This window comes from Diadema antillarum, unplaced genomic scaffold (genome assembly GCF_040938485.1).
Source record: "Diadema antillarum isolate AM-2024a unplaced genomic scaffold, OU_Dant_1.0 scf00000132, whole genome shotgun sequence".
Classification (NCBI taxonomy): Eukaryota; Metazoa; Echinodermata; class Echinoidea; order Diadematoida; family Diadematidae; genus Diadema; species Diadema antillarum.
In genome coordinates, this window is record NW_027271021.1 from 1097463 (window position 1) to 1114195 (window position 16733).

The 16733-nt window shown below is 42.5% G+C and overlaps 1 protein-coding gene across 1 annotated transcript in view; it reads right to left on the reverse strand.

The window, feature by feature from the left end:
- Positions 1-16733, reverse strand: part of LOC139720738 (tyrosine-protein phosphatase non-receptor type 13-like) — a 58068-nt gene that overhangs the window by 21766 nt on the left and 19569 nt on the right. Inside the window, exons 17-27 of the mRNA XM_071632093.1 lie at positions 16025-16139; positions 15420-15766; positions 14795-14871; positions 14178-14360; positions 13359-13592; positions 12326-12768; positions 11392-11847; positions 10693-10786; positions 9767-10270; positions 5158-6363; positions 4289-4500 (exon numbers count right to left, since the gene is read on the reverse strand). Of these exons, the coding sequence (XP_071488194.1) occupies positions 4289-4500; positions 5158-6363; positions 9767-10270; positions 10693-10786; positions 11392-11847; positions 12326-12768; positions 13359-13592; positions 14178-14360; positions 14795-14871; positions 15420-15766; positions 16025-16139 (3871 nt within the window). The remainder of the gene's footprint in view (positions 1-4288; positions 4501-5157; positions 6364-9766; positions 10271-10692; positions 10787-11391; positions 11848-12325; positions 12769-13358; positions 13593-14177; positions 14361-14794; positions 14872-15419; positions 15767-16024; positions 16140-16733) is intronic.

Genomic DNA, 16733 nt, shown 5'->3' on the forward strand with positions numbered 1-16733 from the left:
ACGGGACAGTATTCAGGAATAGCTAGCATGCACAGTTACACAATGCACAAATACACAGCTACACAAAGTGTAGCTAGTCCTCTAGAAAGTTTGCAAAAGCAATGCCGTCCTCTCGTACAAAAGTCCCAACCCAGAATCCAGACGACCATCCCTTGATAGATGCTTTGTTCAGAAGCCTTGACTGATATTATCCATGGAAATCCAGTGGAAACAAGTGTAGATGATAATCTTGAGCCTCCAAAGCTCTCGTCTGAAGGATACTAAACACTACAGAGATTTGCATCAAAATATCATCTGCGGTACGTCATCTGAGAGAAAAAGCGGACAGTCAATTGCAAGATCCCATTTGATGGCCACTGACCATCTCTCAGTGATCTTGAAGCAGTTGCAGATATCAGCATGCATCAGAGCTCCAACACGATCCTCAAACTTGGTTTCCACGCACGACAAGGCCACAGCCGCACGAGAAAAATCAGCAATTTTCTCGTTCATCACAGTCACTATGTCCTACCCGAGGAATTCCTGTACGTGGCCATCCTGTGTTTGGTCTGCTGCAGGCAGCACAATTACACGACCAAGGAAGCTGTATTCACTGGACTATTCGACAAGACACATATGAAATCATCACATTTCATCTGAACTACTTTCTGATATCTCTCCCGGTGCATCAAGGACTTGTTCTCTGGGAGCAGTGGATGTCGCTTGTTCCGATCAACTCAGAAAAGTCTCGGTGCGGCAGAATTCACATGAAGCATGGATGGATGACACACAAGACAATGTAGACTTCCTGCCCCCTCGCATTATGAAGCACGCCTCAAATCAACAATTTGATCCAGAATATCCCATAAAACCACAAGATTCCCGTACACCTCAGCAGTGATTCCTCCCCCTAAGAATGGTGAAGGTTCGTGTGGAGGGTGGGGCTACTAGGAATATTCCTCTTTTCTGATGTCGCCTTATACAAAATCTTTTTCATTAAAATCTACATGTACAAGGACAAGGTGAATGTGCAGTGTACCACATACATGTACATCTTCTCTTGTGTTTCTGATGGCAGCCAAGACTACAACTGCCAAGTTGTGGAATATTCTGTTCTGTCTCCTGTCTCTGATTGACAATTAATTTGTTTGACTTTTCAATGCATTGCTTGAATTGGCCTTCATTTTAATCAGTCTCTCACAGCAGTTTCTCAAAATAATGCTGTCTGCAGTTGGAGTTAAAATGTTAGATGGTACTTGCAAAAGAGGCAACACACACATATAATCCTGATTCATATTACTTCTCTTCCAAGATATGTCAAAATTGTAAAACCACCCCAGAAATGTCAGAATCTCTGAAACGGCGAAAGCTTTGGGGCGCTAAAAATATCTCGAGCAAAATCCCCCCTCATAATCTCCCCTTACACACTAAGGCAAAGTTCCCCCCTCCCCACCCTACCAGCGCACGTCTGGACGGTAGGGCGCTAGCCGTGTCAAGAGAGGAGAGACGGTATCACTCTCTCTCGCTCTAATCCTCCTTCAGACATCCAACGGTCTCGACTTCCAGCTCCAAAAACCCAGCGATAGGGTGCAAGTTATAGCCTCATACAAGACTTTGGAATGTCAAGTGAAACAACATATATGATGATTTGAACCAAAAGAGGAGGTCAACGTGCACACAATTTTCTCCTTTAGGCATCCCCCCCCCCCCCCCCCGAAAAAAAAAAAAAAAAATCTATGTGAATACTAAGCAACATCTTCATTGGTGTACAGAGTAGTTAAAAAATATCAGACACATGATGTCTAACCAAAACAGTCTCACAAACTTCACTAGACAGAAATGAAGAAACAACACACAAAAAAAAAAAACAGTACACCTCATCTTGCATTGAATAGGGTCTGAATATCACTTCTATCAATGCCTTTAATTACCGCAAACAAGGACAGGTTCAGAGATGTATGAGGAATAAGATTGTGGGAGGGGTTGTTAACAAGCAGATACTTCCAAGGATCTATCAATTATCAACTTAATGGGGGGAAAACGAGGGCCCACATTGTGAAGAAGTGTAATTCTGAACATGAAATTGATACTTTGTTCCAGTTTGAGTAAACAGGAAATGTATCATAATTGATTGTGTACGTTGCCTCCGCTGTGTCCCCATTCTACTACTGGTGTTCCTTCACACAGTCAGGTATCAAGTGTGCGGCGACTGCCAACATGTAGTCTTCACACCTAGACCCTTCCAACTTTAGAAATGGCAAGCTCAAAGGAGATTTCATAAAGAATGGAAAATCATTTTTTATAAAATATCATCAATAAAATTTGAGCAGGCATACGACATGCTTGTTTACAAAGTCATTTTACTCCTATTAGATAAGACATGACATCACAGCATCTGAAAGCATCCCAACATCACATGTGCCCTCGACAGCACATGATAAACATCTTCATTTGAATTTCAACACTGCATGACAGAAATTACCAATTTTTACCATGTGCTCTGCACGAATTCCCCACCCCCATCCCCCCCCCCCCCAAAAAAAAAAACTTGAATAACAGAGATGTACAGTGTACATAATATAAAACAATTAATCATGAGCTACAGTAGGTTATGAAGAGGCAACAAGACATACTTTTAAGACTACAGTACATTTGTGCACTACATGGCATAATTGCCATGCTTGTACATACTTTTCCTTCTAACACTTTATGTAATAAGACGTGCATCAACTATGTACTTCTGTAACAATGAAAAATACCAGATATCATGTTAGGTATTCCCATATGCGTTTTTATTCCAAATGCACCACAATATTTCATATGTATGGTTCATCAATATGGGTATGAGAGTATGTAGAAAAAACATCCAAGAAATATCTATAATAACTACAAGATAGATGAATTGATTAAATCGCATCTTCATCAGAGACACTGAAAGTTGTCAAATCCACTGACTCCCCTCCTGCCCCCCCCCCCCCCCCCCCCCCAACAGGATGAAGTGATGTCCTTCCCCTCTCTATCTATGTTTATCAAAATGCTCTAGTTGCTCCAAACCACATTACGGTTCTGAACAAAAATACAAACAGGCACATTCTCACATTACAAAACATCATCTGGATGTGATATGCACATGAAAACGTCCCCTTCCCCCCCCCCCCCCACACACACACAAAAAAGAGAGAACAACTTTATCTTGGAATGCACACACACAAGCTTCTCGCCACTCCCTCTCAGCTAATCTGTGTTTTTCGCTTGATTCACTACAAACAGGAAAGGGAGGATATGATCGTCCCTAATGCTGCCTTCTCTCTAAAGTCGCTTCATTGAATTCTATCCTAAACGGTTCTCTGCTGAGAGCGTTTCAGAGGTAAAGCAAACGTGATGACAAATATCGGCATCTTTAACAAACACACTACATTGAAAAACCCACTATGTTCTTGTGTCACACCATTACACAGTAGTTTAGGATGTCGGTATAGCAAACATTCAGTGCAATTTCCCAACAAGACAGCAAAGGGAACTGGTAGGCATGAATGAATTTTGTAGCAATTCTTGCTTTCTCATAAGCATACCAAATTATCAAAACCATTCAAATAAAATGACATTACTCCATGACTGTGAATGTGATATCCCAATGCCAAAAATACTAAATCTTTTTCTCTGTCTTTATAAACATGGTTATTAAAATGCAAAAGTATGACATCATAAGGTACTTTCCAAACTTTACCAACAACACGGGCTATATTATTCATTACCATTAAGATTACTTGGTGGGTTAAAAAAAAAAAAAGATCAAATTTTCATCTAGTTTGAATTAACGCAGACTTTTTTCACAGTTAGATTTCTGTAATCATACACAATGTTGCACAACACATTGCTCAAACAAAACAATTCATACTGCCTGACAGAATGACATCACACAAGAAAACATACACACAGACAAGCTAACAAGAGAGTCTGACAAAACATAGTCACACATTAACTCTGTCATCACCACTGCTAATCTGCAGGCATACAATGTCTATAGCCTTTCAGGATCATGGTCCTTAAAGGGTTTACAAGATACCCAAATATCAAAAACATATGCAGCATGAAACTCTTGCGAATTGGAGCCGACGGCCTTTTTTGCAGCATGAACCTTTTAAACACTGCCACTGCCATTCAATGCATTCTGTAGAAATAAACTTTCATGAGCATTTTATTTTTGCAAATCTTGGTTCCTCACAAAATTCGCAAAAGTTTCGCGCACGCCAAAATTTCCGGTTTTACAGTAAAAATATGCAAGTAAATAAAGGAAACTGTCACTCACTGGATGTGTGGCATTGTGCACTAATTCCCCGTTGACAGCTAGGATGATATCCCCTTCCTCCACTAGGCCACTCTGGGAAGCGGCCTGGCCCGCAAACAGCTTCTTGATGCGGATGAGGCACTTTCTGGGGTCGTCATGGCTACCACGGCCCCCCATCACGCTGAAGCCCAGACCCTGACTTCCCTTTGTGAGGTCCACTTCAAATGTGTTTTCTGCAGTCGCAAAATACAACACTTGGTAAGCTTATTCAACTTATCTCTTTTGAGTGCATACACCCATTATCGTATGTTAAAATCTTCATTCTTTATCCGTTTGTTGTGTAGATTTACTGGATATAATGTCTCCATGTTCCTTTTCAGCTTACTATGCAAGTGTAGATCAAATGTACCAATATTTTCATATTTGTTTCTGTGTTTGTTTGTTTGTTTGGGGTTTTTTTGGGGGGGATGCTAGCACTGGATATCATGGATAAAGGTGATATCAAAGAGCGCCTCTGATTTCCACCTGTATTCTCTGCCATCCACAGTTATCTCATTACAATCTGATAAAACAGCAAATCAGAAGAAAACACACCAATAATAACTGTACAGATACACGCTCTTTTTTTCTTGAATCTCAAAGAAGTTGGGACAGGTACCAATACTTAATATGGTCTGCACTCTGCTATTAAATCGCAACAATAAATGCATTCTTGGGCATAGAAGTAAATATTTCAAAGTATTCCCTGCTTTCATTTAAACAATTGCAGATACTTAAACCTAGTACACTTCACTGGAACTTTTTAGGATCAATATGAGATAAACCGAACATACAGTGTTGAGAGAGTACAATGCCCTGTTAAGTCACTGGCAGAAAGAGTGAGAGGTTACCTGGTGTGACGTAAGGCACGTTGGGCATGTCAATGTCACTCAGGTAGCCTGTGGACAGCATAGTCTGGGTCAGTGTCAGAGCACCGGCACTCTCAAACGTTCCTTCCAGTGGCATGGCGCCATCTTGTGGCAGCGATGGGACAGAGCTGGCCATGGACACCTGGCTTGCCCCCGACGGTGTTGGGGAAGGAGTGGCAGAACGGGAGGAGTGGGGCGGCGATGACATGGGGATTGGAGGAGGACTGTCGACGGAAAGGGCGGGTCCCGGAGAGGCCTGGCCATCGGGCGCATCATTCTGCATGCTTTCCGACGTTGGTTCTGGGCTCAGGGGAGATTGCACATCAAGTCTGGGTTTGGAGTTTGCCACTATCGGCGTACTCTCCGCAGGAGCTTTGGATTTGACGATCATCTTGTCCTCATCGTCCGACCAATGTCCTGCAATTTCGTTTTCACTGAATGACAGGGATCCCGACTCGTCGCTGTCAGATTCGGGCGTGTCCGAGCCATGGTCCTGGCGGCTGGAGGTAGGGGATCGCCGGCTGGAGGTAGGCGAGGTGGTAGTGAGGGCAAACTCGGTGCTCTGCGTTGGGGCCGGAGAGTGACTGCTTGCAACGCTCACCCATGACTTTCTCTTGCCACTCATTTTCCTCATTCCTGTCAGGTGAGCAGTTGGCGTCAACGTATCCGCCTCGCGTGTGCTCAAGGTGGGCGATGCAATCTCGGCAAGGTAATCATCCACCTCGTCGGAGAATCCTTCAGATGCTATTGGTGACTCACTGATGGAGCCCCGCGATTCCGGCCTGTCCTCATCCTCGTCCTCATCGTCTGGGACACCACGGTGACTGTCATCGCTTCCAAAGTCATCTTGGGAGAGGGGCGGAGTACCAAAGGAATCGTCATCTTGGAGAGCTTCTATTGTGGGCGTGGTCGCATGGGATGCTATGGATGGGAGCATCAGGCTCTCACCTTCATCGGTGTCGGAGTGAAGGGGTAAGGACACAGATGGCGACCTCCGAAACAGCCCTGCTGTGTTGTCTGAGATGTCATTGTGGAAGATCACGCCGAGGCTGTTCTTGCGCTGCCTGTTCATGAAGCGAGGATCCTCCATTCGGTGGAGATCAGTGGGCGACAGAGGTCCGTCCTCAGAAGAGGGACTGAGTGGCGGCTCCGTTTCATCAACATCATCATCATCATCATCAAGCTCAACTGTGGGAGAAGACAGTAAGGGGACAATGAACATATGTATGTGTTTTACATGAAGACTAGTTTGAAATAAATGTATGTAGCAAATCTCTAGGAAGTCAATGAGCTTATCTCTACTTCTTACAGAGTATCATTCAGTTTTATAGAAATATGAAATAATACAGGAGTGTATATCCATAATATTCTCCTTCCCTTTCTCTCTGCTGTGAAGAAATCACAGATGGGCTGGAGCAAAGCATAATAAACTACTTAATACTACTACTACCTGATGCTAACTTTGATCTAATTTAGGCTAATCTATCTGCTTTTGTTGCATACTTTATCATATTTTGACATAGAAAGAGATATCATCTTGCAACAATGAACAGCTCAAGTTTTGGAGGTTAAAAATTATGCTACACCTATGTAGCATACGATATTAAGAAATCATACTTTAATGATTTCAGAGGAAGATCAAGAAAAAACACTAATAAATCTGTAAACACAAGTTTTAAATAACATATATTTCATTGATTGCACATACACAGTGAGTAATCTGTACTGATCATCATTTCTCAGCACATATCATGCAATGTGATATCCCAGTACATGTAGCATAACGACACAACATGCAGAACGTGCAAAGAATACATAATTCAAGTTTTACGAACATTAAGAATTTTCAAGAATAGAAAGACCATTTCCACTGAAGAGGAAGAAAATAAAGAGGTGAGAGGTTGATCAAGATTGTACAAGACTGAAATCAGTGGTAAGAACTGTTTAACAAACTAATAATCTACAGCTTGCAATAATCAAGTATGATGTCTATAGATGTAAAGTTTACCTTTTAACACTTTTAAAGTGGAAAAGCAATTTAAGTGACATCATTGTTTCTCTTTGACAACAGAATGTGCTGAATGATCACTTCAGACTCAATATATAGCATTATGATACCACAGTAACCTTTGAATCACCAATAAATCAACTGATCATCAATTGGCTGAACTTCAAGAATGACACAATTGGTTGTGCAAGTCAGAAACATGGGAGCCCAGTGACCTCAGGAAAAACAAAACAAAACTGGAAGCCAATTGTTCTGTGACCACACCAACTAAATCAACAAGAGACCCGCGGGTCACGCGCTCACCTGAGTATCGCAATTTCACCTTCCATGCATTCTTGCACACTCTTACCTGAGAACATTGGAAACTTTAGGTCTGCATATGGATACCTCCCCCCCCCCCCCCTCAACTCGGGGGGGGGGGGGGGGGGGGGGGGGCAGGCAGTCCTGAATCTGAATCTGCAATTAACAAACTTCGAACTAAAGTCACAATGTACAAACTCATGGACATGGTGCCCATTTGAAGGAATTGAGATTCTATCCCCCTAGGGATGCTACCTGCTAAGTTTGGTCAAAATTCATCTTGAGGTTTTCAAGAAGAAGATGAACATGTACAATTCAGGCTCCATTACAACTGTATTGTAGGACTTCTCCCCAGCCCTCTCCTGGGTCCTAGGGGCAGGGGGGGGGGGGGGGGGGCACCCCTGATTCCGCCAACCCCATGAACAAACTTGAAACTACAGTCATCAATGTACTAACTCATAGTGCATAGAGACACCACGGTAGTGATATGCGCTATATAAGCACTGTGTTATATATATATATATATATAGTATCATCTAAGCCCTATCACTTCTGGTTCTAGAGAAGATTTTTAAAGGTTCCTTAATTTTAGGGGGTTTGGCCCCCTAGGGACCCCCCAGGTGGGCAATGGAGCCCATTTGAATAAATTGAGATCCTATCCCCCTAGGGATGCTACCTACCAAGTTTGGTGAAAATCAGACATGGCGATCTCAAAGTGAAGATGAAAATGTACAATTTAGGCCCCATTAGGACCCCTCCCCACCCCCCTCCCCTGGGTCCCAAGGGGGGCACCCCTGATTCCCCCATGAACAAACTTGAAACTACAGTCATCAATGTACTTACTCATAGTATCAATTAAGCCCTATCACTTCTGGTTCTAGAGAAGAAGATTTTTAAAGATTCCTTAATTTTAGGGTGTTTGGGCCCCCCTGGGGCCCCCCAGGTGGGCCATGGTGCCCATTTGAACAAATTGAGATCCTATCCCCCTAGGGATGCTACCTGCCAAGTTTGGTGAAAATCGGTCATGGGGTTCTCAAGAAGAAGATGAAAATGTAAAAAGTTTACGCACGACGGACGACGCACGACGCACGACGCACGACGCACGACGCACGACGCACGACGCACGCCGGACGAAGAGCGATCGCAATAGCTCACTTGAGCCTTCGGCTCAGGTGAGCTAAAAATGGATTGCCAAGATCGTGAAAACATAAAACAGACAAAAGATAAAAGTGGGAAGGAGGGAGGGCAGAGTGTCATAGACCATGCCCAGTGAGTGTGATGCACAAGCATTTCACAAAAAAACCTCAAAGAAGGAAGCTGGTGAAATGTGTGCAATATGCCCATAGACAGGTTTTTCTCTTGAAAATCAAGAAGAAAAACGATACAATCCTTCTGGCAAAAGTATGACATGCCCAACCACTATAAAACCCTTTATTGCACAAGATGAAAATATATCTGTCATGGTGATACACAAGATTGAAGTGTGCACATATTCTGTGATTTCCAGTGAAGAAAGTTCAAAAAATTTGATATCATGCATTTAATATGCCTGTCAAATCATTACCATTAAGGCATTAACAAAAAAAAAAAAATGGAAATTCCATGCAGCATATCTTTGAAATTAATTCCACAAGCATCAATTTTATGATAATTTACTATCACTAACATCATCATTATAAGTATCACTATGTTTATTGTGATTGTTACTTCTACATCTACTGCTTCTACAACTATTACTATCTACATTACCATCATCATTTGTCATTAATCACAACAAAACTTGAGAAAAATAGAAAGAATTATCTTCAGAAAAACATGCGAGTCTTGTTATGCAGAGATCAGATTGAAAGTATGATTATCTATTTAATCAATTATCATTTCAAATATCTCACTTTGGAGTACAGTACATTTTGATGAATCTGCAGTAATGGGTGCTATCTAAAGAATTGATCCAAATTGATTTATTGAAACTAAATCCCTGTTATAATTTGAAGGAATGTTCATGTTACCATAATCTTTACTGAATAGAAACATAGCTATTAAAAGCAAAGTGCATGTTTTCTGAGACTTTCATCACAGCATAGAGAAAGGAAAAGTGGTTCCTGGTAATTTTATGTCAAGGGAGAGCAAAAACAGATCCTATCCATGAAAGGAAGAGATACACAGCATCCTGTGTAGAGCTACAGAATACGTTACCGTGCTACGAGTGACAGAGCCATGCAAGAGACTTCACTGCAGGAACACCACACGGTTTCACAAAAGTAAAAAGAGATCAAGATTTACTTTTTTTGCCCGACGGATCACCTGTAATTGCTGGCGGTATGAGTGACAGGACGGGTGGAGCCGCTGCTTTCACCGCCGTGACCTGGGTCGGCTGGATCGGCTGTTCCACCGTAATGATGTCACTTCTACTGAATCCGGCGTCATGGTCTCTAGCCATTGAGTTGTCCAAGTCATCATCAGCTGTGGCGAGGTCTTCATCGGCCACACCGAAGTCTTCATCCTCCAGCTTGGCGGTGCTTGGGTCTGCATCGGTGGTACCGGCATCCTTCTCGCTGGCACCTTCTGCTTCCTTGGTTGCTGGTGCCTCGGCAGAAGGGGGCGGTACCTCGGTGCCCTGCTGCTGGAAGTGCACTGGGGTGGGAGGTAGGGCACTGGTGGCAGCTGGGGGGATCCCCCGCTCGATGACGAGGGTGCTGACTTCGGTGGCACGGCGCAGGATCTCCACCGCCTGCTTGTGGGTCACTTGGGTCAGCGAGGTACCGTTGACCTCCAAGAGCCGGTCACCTGTGAGAGAGTGAAAGCAACAGAAAGGTCATGACATGTCATCAACCTGTGACTGCTGCAATGAAGACCATGCAGTAAAAGCTCCTTTATCAACCATTCCTATCAGCGACCACCTACAAATCCATAATTACAACTTTGTTCCCTTTAAGCATTTTACAAATGCTTGAACCAGCCTATACATATAAATACAATCTGCCTATGAAGACTTTGTTTGTTTTGTTTTATTCCTTAGGTGGTCTTTGAAAATAGGTTTCACCGATTTTTTATATATATTTTTTTTTTCTAATGAAATCACTCTGTATTCATGCACAAAAGTCAACTTAAATCACATTTGAGATAATGAAAATACAAAACAATGAATGTTGTCGGAAAACTTACACCGTTTACAGTAGACTAATACAGAGTCATGAACAGGCACTTACCAGACTTGATTCTGCCATCTGCATAAGCGGCCCCACCCGCTACCATGGTCTTGATGTAGATGCCCCCGTGCTTAACACTGGTGTTCACGCCACCCTGTGACAAGACATTAACAAAAACTCACATATGAACACAGCATTTTCTTCTCGAGGATTGAGAATCTGAAACTGCAGTTAATGAATGATATAGCAAAGGAGGTCAGAGTGGACAGAAAATCAGCATGACTGGAAGATGAAAAAACAAATTAAAACATGCAAATTCATTAAAAATAGAACAGATTTTCTATAGGAGCAGCTGGAGAATGAGGATAAGTTTGACCAGAGAAGCTAATCTTTCAGTTTATAGACACAGATATTTCTGCTGCTGGCGTATTTAATAAGCAATTTTTCTGTTAGGACCTCATGCTAGTACACAAATGTACTGTATAATATGTATTCAGAGGCCCATCGTACAATCGTAATGGAATATCACCATCAACTGAAAAGTAGCATGATTGTTCAAATTGTGCACTATTTGCCTACACTGCTTTCAAACAAATCGGCTCTTTAAATCAGCATGGTTGAATTAGCTTGGATCGTCACTGATTCAAATATTTTTTCAATGTCTTGCCACTTTTTTTTCACTCAATATTTCTAACATTGCTAACATCATTCTTGCGCATACAACACAGACACGGAATCTCGCAGGTATCGCAGTCTCACCGTTACACTAATGCCGAGGGAGCCCTTCACTTTCTTCAGTTTCACAGTGTACTTGTCTCCCGGGAGGAGGTCCATCCCCTCACTCGCCTCCTTCACCTCCTCGTTCAAGTCCTCTTCATCATCCTCCTCCTCCTCCTCTTTCTGCGTTCTGTCGACCTCCGACTCTAGCCCCACGGGCGACATCGGCTGAGAAGGCCCCTTGTCGCTGGTGGGCGACAGGGCGGTCAGCGAGGAGGCGGTGGCAGTTATCGGGGGCGAGTCGGCGGTCACGAGCGACCGGTTGAAGATGAGCTTTGGCCCTTTCTTCTTCTCATCCATGTCGCCGAAGAGATCTTCCATGTCTGAGCTCTCCGGCGTCGTGACCTTGGAGTCTTTGTCGTCATCATCGTCAAAGTCGTCCCAGTCATCTGCGGAATTGTCATCCAGGATTTCAGCGCTAAGTGGCTCATCTTCTTGCTTTGCTGGTTTAGGCTGCTCCTCCTTCTAAGATTCACACAAACATTTTAAAGGGATACCAGAAGAAACATTGAAGATCACAATATTTGCATTTCATTTGCACATGCAACTCACTTGTGTTACGTAGAAGCAGTCAATGTAATTATGAATGGTGTTTTCTTTAGCAGACAAATCTGGCATACATGTACATGTCAGTATAATAGTAAAATGTGAGAAAGCAGATGTATGCCATATTTAAGTAATGTACAAGTGGACCTCTTCTTTGTCATTTCACGGATGAATTAAGATATGAATCTTTGCTAATCTTTAAGGTGACAGCAGAGTAAGTCATTCCATGTGCTTCAGTCAGCCATTGCAACCACATCAGCAGCGTGGCAAATACTTGGAAATGTCCACTCAATAAAAAAAAAATAAAGAAATGAATAAAACAACAACTCTTGTTCTGCACAGCTGCAAAATATGGAAATTAGCATAAAACTTTTACTCTAGTACTAACCTTAGTACTCTGCTTGGTTACTTCGGGTCCTCTTTCCTTGGTCTGGTCTGACTTTTTGCCATCTCCAGCATCCTTCTCCTTCTCATCCCTATCTTTCCTCCTGCCGTCCATCACTGGCTTCTCCACCGTCAGATATTTGCCGTGGGGCGTGGCCCCCAGACTGGTCCTCTCGTGGTCAGAGTTCAGGCTGTACACCGACCCGAAGCTCTCCGGTCGCCGCCGTGGCTTCATCGGAGGAAAGTGCTTGTGCCGCAGCTTGGGCGTGTCATCGCTTAGCGACGATTCGTTGGGCAGGTCCTGGACGTTGTCCAACGAGCCCTGCAGTTGGCCATTTGAAGTTGTAGGCGTAGCTCCATTGGAAGGCTGGTGGACATTGGCGTACACGATTTCCGAGCTTTGGCTACCAGCCAGATTTGATCTTTTGCCTGACAGGAAGAGAAAGAAATCAATTGATCATCTTTTTTAAAAAGCATGAAAAGTTATTTTTCTACACTGTATGTTATGATCATCAATCTGGATATAACATTTTTTTTTACTGCAATGAATAAAAACCTCATATATGAGGAGGGACCTCAGAACAGCTTGACAAATCAGACAGTTTAAGACTAAACAGACATCAGTGTGTTCAATCAATCACAAAATTATTGCTATTGTGCAAAATGTTTGTCTTCACGTTATTCCACAATGCAATGCATAGAATATTTTGACAGTAAATTCTTAGTTCGCTCTTTTTGATTAGGAAACATTTTCCTTTTACATTTTCACAAATAATAGTCATGGGGCATCCAGCAACACTATTGCGGGTGCAGTGAATTATGAAATTTTGCAACGTCTGCAAATTCTTACTTTGTCATTCAAAAAAAGCCGATAACTAAAGTGCGTTGAAACAGTTATACTGGTATGTGATACAGCCAGATTGTTTGTGTGCTTGTGAGTGTGAGTTCTTTCGAGTAAATCTTTTCCATACGCTGGGAAAATTAAATTTAGGGGAAAGAACAAAATTGCAACCACTAACCAGATGCCGACTTCGGCTGTGAGACGATTAGCTGCACAACTTCCGGTGCATTCTTGATGATGTCCACGGCGACACGATGCCCCACCCCTTCCAGACTTTGCCCGTTGATGGAGATGATGCGGTCGCCCACGCGTAGTCTTCCGTCTCGTTCAGCCGGGCCCTGGGGCTCAATGGACCGGACGAAAACACCGAGGTCCAGGCTCCTCGAGTTCTCCCCTCCAACAATAGTGAGACCTGTTCAAAGAACATCATTCGAGGGTCACTGTGTCCAACTCAAAATATATCACTTTTTCCTGGATTGAAATCTTCAACTCTAAGTACTAACCTAGAAAATTCATCGCTGAAAAATGCTGCAATTAGGAGTGCATCAAGAGATTTCCAGCTACTTTGTATGGAACACTGCTTTAATTTACAAAATAAAAATTACTTTAATATGAAGACCCCGTAAATTCACTCAGTCATGGACAAAAAAAAACAAGGAATAACAAGTTTAAAAGGGTCAACAGATATTGATTTTACCCTGATCAATATTTGTTGATTTCACTTATCATACTGATGTGAAAAGCTGTGGTTTCCCTAGGTTTGCAAGATGCTCACGATGCTATGTCAAGCATGTGCACACAAGTGCATATGCTAGTGCAGGTATACTTGCTGCTCTTGTCCGCCATCTTAAAGCTATGGATCTACAACAACAAACTTTGAAACCTATGACGTCCCACTTCATCAAAGAGAAGGATGAGTGAGAGATCCATACCTCACACATTCTGTTACAATGCATTAAAGGCAGTTCATCGACAACTTCAACATTCATTCGCTCACCTAGGCCCTTTTGTGGCTCTTTCTTGAGCGTTACTATGACGATGTCCCTTTCGGGCTGGTCCGGAGGAGGGAGGTCCTCCAGTCTCTCCCTCAGGGAGTCACTGATAGACTCATCCTGGTCCATGGAGGGTGCCTGGAGGTGGGAGTGGTTCTCTGCCTGGCTTTTGTTCCCACTGCTGGTATCTGCAATATTGAAATTCATATATATATCATAGATAAAAGTATCACAATATAGTCCCTAGGGTGACAAGATCTCAACTATAAAAAAATCCTGAATGTTTATGTAGGCATCAAAAAAAAAACCTTCTTTTACTTACACAATATTTTTGAAGGAAAAAAAAAATCAACATTGACATCAAATAACGTAGAAATATTAGTTTAGATTACATTAATAATTGTAATGTTTCAAAACTCAAATCAATATTTTGATATTCAAAATTGAGTGATGAGGTTTCTTTGATATATGCCCCTTGACATATGAAGTCCTGTCATCCCAGGGACGTTATGTTTAAACGTCACACATCAATACACTCGGAGATAAAGAAAATGGATGAAATATCCAACCATAATGACTCAGATGCAGTATGCCAAGAACTGATGCTATTGGTCTTTCTTACCCATGACATACGCCCTGTCCTGCTCCCTGGGTTTGATTTCTTCATAGCCTCCGTCATACTTTGTTGAATCCACTTCTCTGCAAAAGAGATGAGTCAATCCTCTGTCAGTATTCATATGCTACATCAAAATTACAATCATGGCAATAATTTTGCCTGAGGTTAGGATAGAACAAACTTAACATACTTAGTTTAATGCTCTCATACACGATTAATATTTCACCGTGGACTGAGCTTCAGCTGTTATAGATTCTGAATTTCTTACGCATTTCTTAGTACAAAATTGACCTGAAATGTTAATCAGGAGTATACTTTCTCCTGCACATATTTGTCATACAAAAAAAGTTGATTGCAATGGTGTTCAAGGCTAGAAAATGCTACTTGTTTTTAGAACACAACCGTGTAATCATAATGACAAAAAGAAAAAATAAACATAAGATACTATCATATACTGCATACAGATACAAGGTATAAATGTAACAGATACTTAAGCCAATGATAGCATGTGCAGGACACCAGAATGTCCAGCAAACTCTCGCCTGAACATGATTTGATTTTTTTTTTACTTATATCTTTTCATGTGACGTGGTATATGATACTGTAATATTTTTCACTTTTGCAAACACACCTTCTGCCATGTCTTGATCTCTCCTTGTTCCGTCTGATGCTGTCTACTGTTGCATATGCTGACTCATCCTGAACCTCCCCGGATACGACCCTCGACCCACGACCCGCGTCCGGCCCCAGCTGTCTGCTATTCCGGTCAACCTCCACGTACTCATGCTCCAAATGCCGGCTGCCGTTCACTTCACCCCTCGGCAGAGTCGGCAACTTGTCCGGTCTTCTTCGCTCTGTGTGCAATCTCCTACTTCTGTCGTCTGTTCTCGAGTTGCCATGATCGTACTCATCATACGGACGACTCGACCTTTCACCCCTGGCATCTACCCTTAGCGGCTGTGGCCTTCTCTCATTGGTCTGAGTGGGAAGGTGAACACATTGAGAATTCAGAGGAAATTATTAGAAAGATTATTTGAGTATTCAGATTTTATATTACAAGATCTGTACACCACAACTTCATTCATCTCGTACATGTATGCATCTTAGACCCCTGTTTCACATACGAAAAAGCCGACCTGAGGCCGGCGTCAGGCCAGTCCCAGGTTGGCTTTTTTGTATATGTAAACGGTCACACAAAAGTGGGGCCGCCCTCAGGCCGACTCCACTTCAGGCCACCTCTGGAGGTGGTCTGAGGTCAGCCGTGGCCGGCCTCAGGCCAGCCCAGCCATATGTGTAAACGGTATCAGGCCCGAGGCCGGCTTTTGGACCTGCGGTTGACTGGTCACATGACCTTCCGCAGAGGCGAGAGCAGGGTAGAGTATTGAAACCAAATTCACCGAGCGAAATATTTGTTTACTTAACCCTAACTAGGCCGGGCTATTTAGGTAGATGATAGAGCCGGGGGGGGGGGCCTCCCAGGCCCCCCCTCCAGATCTCGGCCGTCGACCGCGCGATCGCGACAAAAATTGACATACACATTGCCTATGGTGTAATCTATAGTACCATGAAGTTAATTTTTTCAAAAATTATCATTTACACTAAATTATGCTAATTTATGCATAATGATGCATGAAATCAGACAATTTGGTATAAATCACTAAATAAAGCTCAAAACAGGCACATTTTTTTGTGTAAATACTCTTTTTAGTGTCCTTAGCAAATGTAAGAGAAAAAACTTGCGCAATCAGAAAAAATTTCCTAAGTATTTTATTGTTTTTTGAATTTCTTATGTATTTCTATGTTTTTTCGACTTTATGTTTTTCATTGTTTTTTCGATGAAATTTGTCCGCGACATTGTTCCGAACAAGAAAATATGTTATTAATTGATTTTAACCAATAAAACCCCAAAATAACCTAGCTTTTATGAAATTTGCCTGTAAACACA